The sequence below is a fragment of the Ictalurus furcatus genome, chromosome 15, assembly GCF_023375685.1.
Source record: "Ictalurus furcatus strain D&B chromosome 15, Billie_1.0, whole genome shotgun sequence".
NCBI classification, from domain to species: Eukaryota; Metazoa; Chordata; class Actinopteri; order Siluriformes; family Ictaluridae; genus Ictalurus; species Ictalurus furcatus.
The window spans coordinates 26,689,968-26,700,702 of NC_071269.1; the positions used below are offsets into that span (position 1 = coordinate 26,689,968).

General features: G+C 41.1%; 1 protein-coding gene across 1 annotated transcript in view; it reads left to right on the forward strand.

The window, feature by feature from the left end:
- The window catches only part of LOC128619541 (rab GDP dissociation inhibitor alpha-like), an 8,232-nt gene extending 1,227 nt beyond the window's left edge, over positions 1–7,005 (forward strand). Inside the window, exons 2-11 of the mRNA XM_053643779.1 lie at positions 566–673; positions 2,371–2,470; positions 2,708–2,842; positions 3,399–3,597; positions 3,721–3,852; positions 3,923–4,022; positions 4,900–5,071; positions 5,773–5,917; positions 6,132–6,186; positions 6,753–7,005. Coding sequence (XP_053499754.1) covers positions 566–673; positions 2,371–2,470; positions 2,708–2,842; positions 3,399–3,597; positions 3,721–3,852; positions 3,923–4,022; positions 4,900–5,071; positions 5,773–5,917; positions 6,132–6,186; positions 6,753–6,905 — 1,299 coding nt within the window. The 3' untranslated portion in view covers positions 6,906–7,005. The remainder of the gene's footprint in view (positions 1–565; positions 674–2,370; positions 2,471–2,707; positions 2,843–3,398; positions 3,598–3,720; positions 3,853–3,922; positions 4,023–4,899; positions 5,072–5,772; positions 5,918–6,131; positions 6,187–6,752) is intronic.
- Positions 7,006–10,735: the final 3,730 nt, after the last annotated feature.

The window sequence follows — 10,735 nt, forward strand, 5'->3', positions numbered from 1 at the left end:
CAGAACCGGAAACACAAAACCTGCAGGCCTCCAGTGTCATATAACACACACACACACACACACACACACACACACACACACAGGGTTTAATATTACAAAGAGGAGAGAAATTACACTATAACAACACACACATCACTACTAATAACACACACTGACACATAAATAATTAATAACACAGTCACAGCGTCTGAATACTAATATACTGTTAAAGAAAATTTTCAAAAGAGTCTTCATTCAAGATTCAGTAACTATATTGTCTCACTCACACACACACACACACACACACACACACACACACACACACACTTTTATTCATGAATGTTCAGTGAGCTCTTTATCCTGCTCAGGGTGGCGGTGGATCGGGAGTGTATCTCGGGCGTGACGTGTGAATACTCCCTGGATGTGACACCAGGACGCACGCACACACACACAGACACACACACACACACACACACACACGTGTTCGACTCTGACTCCGGATGAAGCTCTTACTGAAGATGAATGAATGAAATGTATATATTTCTCTTATTATTTTTTAATTAATTTTTTTAAATAATGTCCTCAGGAATGCATCCTGTCCGGGATCATGTCCGTTAACGGGAAGAAGGTTCTGCACATGGACAGGAACCAGTATTACGGTGGTGAGAGCTCCTCCATCACACCACTGGAGGAGGTACAATCAATTAATCAACTGCAAATCTCCATTTATAACTTAATAATCATAATAATAACAATAATAATAATAATAATAATAATAAGCAGAAGAAACTTCATTTATAGCACTTTTCTATGTTTCGAAATCTTTACAGAGAAAGCAAGAAACAAAATGGCAATTAAAATAAAATAATCAAATTTTAGAAATGCAACAAATAACAGCAATGACAGAAAAAAGAAAATAATGACAATAATATAGCTGTAAGCAGCGATTCCGGGGCCAAGCCTGACCGAGGCAAAGTGAGGGGATAAGTAAGTATTGTTTTAGAACGGTCATGATTTCATGACAAAGCATACACAACTTATAAGCGAAAATGTGCTTTTTTCATATCTTGTGAACACTAGGTGGCGCTGTTCTGAAACTGAGCAGTTACCCTCAAGTCGTGATAGATATGACATATATAAAGTTTGGTCTAAACATGCTAAAGCTTTATGGAGATATAGCCTCATGTCCATTTGGCCGTTCTCACCATCAGGTTTGTGTGTGTGTTATTGGAGAACGGTTTGACTAATCAACTGTTACCATGGTCTGCAGACCATGCGTTTCGATTTGGGTGAAAATCGGACAAACGGTCGAAGAGGAGTTAGAAAAAGTAGGTTTTCAAAACATTTAAAAATGGCAGACAGGAAGTTTACTCGATCATGGCATAAATGGTATACTTGTTCTCGGCATGAACCACAGAATAAATCAAGACCAGCCTCAAGACAGTAGGCAAAAGGAGTCAATAGCTATTAGCATAAAATTGCATTATAATTTTTGACCACAAGGTGCCGCTGTCCCAAAACTTTTTAGTCCCTTCAAGGCATTGTGTCAAAGACATGTACCGAGTTTTGTAAGGATATGCTAAGTCATTTGTAAAATACAGCATTTTTCGACTAAATTCAAAATGGCCGACATAGGAATTTTCCACATGCTTGGACTCGGTATAACCCACCAAATCCAGACCAATTTGATGCTTTTATGTAAAACTGCTCAGAAGTTATAAGCAAAAAGGTGCTTTTCTCATATCTCGTGACCACTAGGTGGCGCTGTTCTGAAACTTGCTCCCTCAAGTCTTGCTTACACCAAATAATCAGTTTGGTATGAATACGCTAAAGCGTTACGGAGATATAACCTCGCATCCATTTTGGCGTGCTTGCAGTCTAATTCGTTTGTGTGTTATTCGAGAACGTTTGGTCTAATCAACTTGCTTTCCATAACTTTCGTCAGCATGGTCTATAGATGATGTGATTCGATTTTGGTGAAAATGGTCTAGGAGGAGTTCGAAAAAGTCGGTCTTTCAGAAAATTAAAAATGGCGGAAAATCTAGTGGCAGTGCAGTCGACTCGACGCGAGCCACGGCTCAGAGGAATGAAGAATTTTGTTTCTAGCCCTTACGGTTCAGCAGTTAGTAACATAAACATGAGTGAAACTTTGACCTATTGGTGGCGCTAGAGCTTTTGAGATAGAGACTTCAAACTGCCTGTGATTTGCCTGCCTGTGAACAGTTCAGAGTGTCACAACTTTATCCTACGGTTCTATGGGCCATGCACTTCCATGATGGAATAATAATAATAATAATAATAATAATAACGAAACAGTAGGAGTCGTCGGCCATTCTGGGCTTGTCCTCTAATAATAATATATTTATGAGATGTTGTGTTTGTCCTCTGCAGCTCTATAAGCACTTCAGTCTGCCGGACAGTCCACCCGAGTCCATGGGCCGAGGACGAGACTGGAACGTCGATCTCATCCCCAAATTCCTCATGGCTAACGGTCAGTGCTCACTTACTCATCCGCAGCGTGTTTCAGTTCATAATTATTCTCATTATTATGAGCAATGTGGGATTTTTGAGTCATGTGATTCAGTTCGGGTCGAAATAATTCCCTAGAAGACACGTGCGTTCGTGAAGGTGTGTGTGTGTGTGTGTGTGTGCGCGTTTGTGAATGTGTGTGTGTGTGTGTGTGTGTGTGTGTGTGTGCGTGTGTGTGTGTGTGTGTGTGTTCCTGCAGGTCAGCTGGTGAAAATGTTGCTGTACACAGAAGTGACTCGTTATCTGGACTTTAAAGTGATCGAGGGAAGTTTCGTCTATAAAGGAGGGAAAATCTACAAGGTTCCGTCGACTGAATCCGAGGCGCTGGCGTCCAGTGAGTCTCCTGCTGGTTACTCTGATTACTACAGATTAAAGCTAAGATCTGGGATTTATTTATGTTTTTTACAGAGATTAAAGGTGGAATTAGTTTTTTTTAAGACGGTTATTAAAGCTTTAAGTAAGGTATGAAAGGTGACATTAGTGATTTAAACGAACGATTAAAGGCTGGATCAGTGATTTTTAATTTAAGGATTAAAGCAGGGGTCAGTAATGTTTGTAGGTCAGTAATTAAAGGTGGGATTGGGTATTTTAAAATTCATGATTAAAGGTGGGATTAGTGATTTTAACAGTAAGTTAAAGTGCAATCTGCTGTGATTTTTTAAGAGTTATTAAAGCTTTAAGTGAGTTATTAAAGGTGACATTAGTGATTTAAACGAACGATTAAAGGGTGGATCAGTGGGATTTTAAAATTCATGATTAAAGGTGCACTCAGTGATTTTTAAACCAGTGAATAAAGAGTAAAGGTGAATAAAGGTTGAGTTTAAGTTAAAGCAGAACATAAGGTTGAAAACTTTTGGGTTTATTTTGTTGTTGTTGACTTTTCTGCTCAGATCTGATGGGCATGTTCGAGAAGAGAAGGTTCCGCAAGTTCCTGGTTTTCGTGGCCAACTTTGATGAGAACGACCCCAAGACCTTCGAGGGCGTGGACCCCAGGAGCACCACCATGCGTGACGTGTATAAGAAGTTTGACCTGGGGCAGGACGTGATCGATTTCACGGGCCACGCCCTGGCGCTGTACAGGACAGACGAGTAAGAAGATAAAATTCCTCCTGAGGACGCCGCAGTGCTCAGAGTTATTACTGATCATTATAGATGTATTTCACGGCTCCTGAGTGCGCTGGTGAATAACGGAGCGCTCCGTCTCTCCTGCAGTTACCTGGACCAGCCGTGTCTGGAGACCATTAACCGTATTAAACTGTACAGCGAGTCTCTGGCGCGTTACGGGAAGAGCCCGTATCTCTACCCTCTGTACGGACTCGGAGAACTGCCTCAGGGATTTGCCAGGTACGTGTTCTCTCCACACTTCCCCGGTTACCGGGTGAGATCTCCCTCATGTGTTTTCGTTGTTGTTTAGATTAAGTGCGATCTATGGAGGCACCTACATGCTGAACAAGCCTGTGGATGAGATCGTTATGGAGAAGGGACGCGTGGTGGGGGTGAAGTCCGAGGGAGAGGTACCGTACTCTCTTATAATCATTAACCATCTGATAATTAATGCACAGAACATCAGAATCAGACTTGAACAGCACCGAACATCTCAGAGGAATCATAACAAGTACACAGAAAGCCTCTCAGTTCCCTTTCACATTTTAATTGGACCTGTAAAGTATTTGAATACATTTGAATATTAATGAGGCTGTAATAGAGTCAGAGTATAACAAACAAGAATAGCAACATCACAAGGAACCAGGAGAGTTTAATGTTATAGAGTCATTATTATTTATTTACACACAGTAAATCCTCTTGCTAAGAATCCTCCCTCCATCTTCACCTGATCTTCACACAGGACAAAACTAACAGTGATTAAAGGCCTCAGTTATCTTTATGATGAATGATTAAAGCGGCGGTGAGTGATTTTAAAGATGATTAAAGGAGCAGTCAGTGTTTTGGTTTTTGTAGATGAGGTGACCAGGGTGTTTAGGGAGGTGAAATAGAGCTTGTGTGTGCGTGTGTGTGTGTGTGTGTGTGTGTGTGTGTGTGTTTTTCTTTATAGATTTACTGAAAATCACCTTGACAATGTGAATATTATGGACATCTGAGTTACATTTGTTCTGAAAGCGCTAATAAAATGACAGGATACTGTAGAATGGATGAAAATCTCTGTGAACTCCGTGATCTAAAAGCAGATAGTTGTTATAATAGAAATGATGAATGCATGTAACAGAACGGATTTAATTCTGAGTTTGTCTTCCACGTTATTTCTACTTTCTGTAAGTCCCAGTCTCTGAAACATCGGTGAAGCCCGAGGGAATGAGACAGGGCTCTCTGCAGCGCTCCGGTTCTGTAACGTGTTAGTTAACGCTGGGGTTCTCACGTTTCCTGATCTCTCAGGTTGCTCGCTGTAAGCAGCTGATCTGTGACCCGAGCTACGTTCAGGACCGAGTGCGTAAAGCTGGTCAGGTGATCCGTGTCATCTGCATCCTCAGCCATCCGATCAAGAATACCAACGACGCCAACTCCTGCCAGATCATCATCCCGCAGAACCAAGTGAACCGCAACTCGGGTCAGTGACACGCTGCTGCGAGTTCTACGAGTACTGTTCTTATTTAATATACAAGTAAACACATAATGCAGTTTAATGCTTTTTAAACTGCTGAAAAAAACACAGGAGAATCTCTGATGGTCTCCATCATTTAATGGACTTTAATGGATTTTGTCAGCTTAATGGTTTCCATCAGATTCCTGTAGGCTTCCATTAGAGAGTTTCTGGTTACTATTAAATACCACTAGAACCCAGTAGAACCTTCTTTCATTGGATGTTATAATTTTATCCGAATAGAATTATATATATATATGTATGTATATATATATATATATATATATATATATATATATATATATGTATATATATATATAAAGATTGTCTCGTGTATGTATTTATAATTAATAAGAAGTTTAAAGTGTCTCTGGAGCGCTGATAATCATATTGTTCCTAAGATATTTAAGTAGAAACAGTTTCCATGTAATGGACCTGGCTAGTTTCTTCTTTTCAGCTTTCAGGAATTAGCTCCGCCTCCAAACCATAAACAGTGTCTCAGCTCCACCCATTTTCCTTAAAAGGTTGCATGCTTAGTGTTGACAGTTGTAATTCAGCTCGCAGGCAGCAGGGGGCGTTAAACATGACACACGGCTCCTTTATTAAAAACCCTTAAAGGCCTTGTTAGACTGTAAGTTTGTTTGTTTATTGTTTTTTTTTATATATAGATATTTACGTGTGTATGATCTCGTACGCCCATAACGTGGCTGCTCAGGGTAAATACATCGCCATCGCCAGCACCACGGTGGAGACGAGCGACCCCGAGGCCGAGATCCAGCCCGCTCTCGAGCTGCTCGAGCCCATCGACCAGAAGTCAGTGTTACACACCGTGTCTTATTATTATTATTATTGTTATTATTATTATTATTATTGTTATTATTATTATTATTAGTAGTATTATCTTATACTGATTCAAACTGTACTTTCGTTATTTACATTTGTTTGATGAGTCCCGTCACCACACGTTCACTTTAAATCGTATTTCAAACATAAACAGATGTTTATGGGTTTGTGTTTATTTTTGCAGGTTCGTGGCCATCAGTGATCTGTACGAGCCGTCAGACGACGGAGCAGAGAGTCAGGTGAGTGTCACACTCCATCATACTCATCACCAGCTCCAACCCTGGAACATGAAGAACTTAGAGGGTTCTAGATATTAAGGAGAAAATAATGAGCAATCATTTGCACACAAACCCAGTTACTACACACTCTCTTAGAAAATGGTTCTTGAAGGGTTTTTTGGATATTGAGGGGTTCATAGTGGACACAAAAGTGTTTTGTAGGGTTCCTAAAGCATTTATTATGTAATTAAGGGATCTTAGCTTCTAAAACAGGGTTCTTTAAAGGTTTTTAGCTCCCAGAAAGAGTCCACTTGGAATTATTTGGATAAGGAAACAGTTCAGCACAGAACCTTTGCGGGTTCCTCCAGAACCGAAGCACCACTGAGTGTACTGTTACGCTTTTAGTTTTTTTAATGAAAGCTTTACTCGTAATGATGCGCGATGATAAATAATCAGACACAAACCCGTACTCGTGATGTGAATATTATTTATTTGAGATCGGTGTTAAAACGGCAGAGACAGACGGAGGTAATTACACCCCATCGCAGGGCTGAAGGCTGACGTTTCTCGCTGCGTTCCTTCCGCAGATCTTCTGCTCGCGAGCGTACGACGCCACCACGCACTTCGAAACGACCTGCTACGACATCAAGGACATCTACAAGCGCATGACGGGGACTGACTTTGACTTTGAGAACATGAAGCGCAAACAGAACGACGTGTTCGGGGAGGACGAGCAGTGAGAACGCGGGGTGTGTGTGACGGGGTGAAAGGTCAAACGATGGGGCGGGGCAAAACGGGGCAATCGGGGGGCAGACAGTCATTACTGGGAAATATGAAGGAGTGAAAGACAGAGGGAGGTGTAGTTAGAGCCTGTGTGAATGATGGGACCTGTTTCACCTCCCGGAACACACACACACACACACACTCACACACACACACACACACACACACACACACACACACACCTCTCCTCTTCTCTTCTCTTCATTTTCTGCTTGTCTTTACATCTCTCCATTATATTCACAGGTTAGTTGTGTTCAGTAGTGACTACAGCATGTGGATAAATCAAGCGTTATTGTTTACGTGTGTGTGTGTGTGTGTGTGTGTGTGTGTGTGTGTGTGTATTAGTATGTTTGAAGAACTTGACCTGATTGTTTTTACACTCGGATTTATAAACGTTAAAGCTCTGAAGGACAGACCGACACTAACTTTACGTCTTTGTTCTGTTCAGATCTTCCGGAACGTAACCCAATAGAACCGTCATAAACACTTTCACTCTTTATAACATAATTTCATTTGCATGAAAATCTCAAAAGATGCCTGTGTACAGGAATCAGTTAAACACTTAAACATCAGCTTTTTCTACAAGAATGTCGACCTTCATGTTCTGGAAATCACAACTCGTTCCCACGTTCCCACATTCCCACATTCCCACATTCCCATCTCCTTCATGGACCAGCTTTATCGCCGTAACACGATTAGCCGTTCTCGTAGCTCTTACACCCAAACCCTGCTGTTACACCACATTTCCAAATTCCCAGAATGCATTATTTCTCTCAGTGGGGAAAATGATCATGTATTCCATTCCCAGCTGGAATTACACAACGTTCGCAGCATATACTAATAACATTATTACAGCTGCTAACGCTAATCTCCATCTCCTCATGTTTTACTCTGCTCCACTTTTTGTGCTTGATGTTCGTTATCTTTCAAATCTGAAAATATGGACACGATGGAACAGATGTTCTACACTGACGCTGGAACACCAGCGCCACCTACAGGCCTCTCCCTCCAGCTCTCTGTCCTGACTGTCTTTATTTTACTTTATATTTTGTCCATCATTTTCTTCCTGCAGGTTCAGATGGGTCGGAGCTTATAGCAGGGTCCGGGTGTAGGAATGTGATGTTGATGTGGATGAAGTTTGGAGATCCATGTCACGGTTTAAGTAATGAATAGAACAATACCTGTGAAAGAATTGATTACGTTTACACGTTTTATGGCGAATACAGGTGATGGTTAAGAGAGTTTGATGTCTGAGATTTGAACAGAAATCCGATCTTAAACACACGGACGTGTCTTCTCTCTCGGCCGAGCGACTGTGTGTGACATCGTGCCGATATTTCACCGTCAGACTGAGAGCAGAGACGGACGCGGCGGTGTTCGGAATATAAACGAAACAGGAAGTGAGACAAGAAAGAGAATGAGGTGAAGAGGAAGTGAAAATGATGAAGGATAAGCAGAAGTAAAGATTTATTGGCGTGCTGATTGGACGTGATGAAGGTCTGGTGCGTTATGATCACGTGATTTGAGCCGTTAGTTAATGAGCTCATTCCCGAGACGTTGATGTTCTGTGTGTTGTGTCGTGTGTGATTTTTATTTTCTGTAGCTGTGTGTTAAAAGGTGAACTACAGATGGAAGCTGTGCAATATTCATCAGTATGCTAATAACCCTTTATTAACCCTTTATTAACCCTTTATTAACCCTGTACTAACCCTTTATTAACCCTGTACTAACGAACATGTCTGAACTGTAATGATGATAAACGTGTGTCTGTATATTTCTGTCTTTCTCTACATCTCACCACGGCATCACGTGGCTCATTACACGTGATTTATTACACGTCTCGTCTCTCGTTATTGTGTACGTGAACATTATCCTGAGTTTTATTTCAACACTTTCACATCACTGCGGTTAAGTTACTGAGAATTCTCATATCACCGTTTCACTAACCTCGTTATCCTCGTTATCCTCACTAACATCACTAACATCACTAACCTCGTTATCCTCGTTATCCTCACTAACACCACTAACCTCCTTATCCTCGTTATCCTCACTAACATCACTAACATCACTAACCTCGTTATCCTCGTTATCCTCACTAACATCACTAACATCATTATCCTCGTTATCCTCACTAACATCACTAACCTCGTTATCCTCGTTATCCTCACTAACATCACTTACATCATTAACCTCGTTATCCTCGTTATCCTCACTAACATCATTATCCTCGTTATCCTCACTAACATCACTAAGCTCGTTATCCTCGTTATCCTCACTAACATCACTAACATCATTAACCTCGTTATCCTCACTAACATCACTAACCTCGTTATCCTCGTTATCCTCACTAACCTCATTAACCTGATACGAAACGAGTTATTTCATAGTCGTAAGGAATATTTGTGCCACTGTATATCACATTTCATTCAAATTCATTTTTTACAATATTCAGCTGCACAAAATTAAAAGTGAAATCAGTGCATTCGATCCAGACTGCTTTCCTGACTGCTGATTGGCTGAAATAAACAGTAAACAAATGTGGACGTAGTGTTTTATCAATTAAAATCTGAATTTGATAAACTGAATTGGAAACGCACTCTGCCACCAAAAGACTATTTAAAAAAACTTTTAACAAACTATAATATTTCAAAATAACGAAAAAGAATCTGTTTAATAAATCAATTGTGAGTGGCATAAACAAAATGATTCCAAACGATTAATGAATATAACATCAGATTTCACACAATTTACATTCCTCCAATTCACAACTTGATTTTTAGCTAGCCATAAAACTCTCTCTCTCTCTCTCTCTCTCTCTCACACACACACACACACACACACAGTTGCTCTTAATTCAGTCTGTGTTTTAAGCCTCAAACGACTGGAATCCAATTTTCCTTTCTTAACGTCTCTGATAATAAACTGTGTTTGAATTTCGTTTCCCGTCAATAACACCTTGATTTTATATTTATTTAATTAAAAAATCAGAGTAGTTCTATATTCGATGTTGTCTCGAGGTCTTTGCTTTACAAGGACACGCAGGAGATGGACAGTGACGTGATCTCTGGTCTTTAACGATGTAAAACCCACGTGTGTGTGTGAGTGTGTAGCTGATGTCCTGTTCATCTCAGTAAATTATAAAGCTGTATCATTTAAACAATGTGGAACAATAAAGGCACATGACTGAGACGGTGTGTGTTTGTGTGTGTGTGTGGTGTGTGTAGTGTGTGTGACTGTGTGTGTGTGGTGTATGGTGTGTACGGTGTGTGTGGTGTGGTGTGTGTGTGGGTGTGTGTGTGTGTGTACGGTGTGTGTGTGTGTGTGGTGTGTACGGGGTGTGTGTGTGTGTGTGGTGTATGGTGTGTACGGTGTGTGTGGTGTGTGTGTGGTGTGTGTACGGTGTCTGTGGTGTGTGTGTGTGTACGGGGTGTGTGTGTGTGGTGTGTGTAGTGTGTGTGGTGTTTGTGTGTGTGTGAGTGTGTGTGTGTGGTGTTTGTGGTGTGTGTATGTGTGTGGTGTGTGTGTGTGTGGTGTATGTGTGTGTGTGTGTGTGTGTGTATGGTGTGTGTGGTGTGGTGTGTGTGTGTGGTGTATGGTGTGTACGGTGTGTGTGGTGTGGTGTGTGTGGTGTGTGTGTGTACGGTGTGTGTGGTGTGTGTGTGTGTGTGTGGTGTGGTGTGTGTGTGTGTGTGTGTGTGTACGGGGTGTGTGTGTGTGTGTGATGTGTGTGTGTGTGTGTGTGGTGTGTATATGGTGTGTGTGTGTACGGTGTGTGTGATGTGTGTAT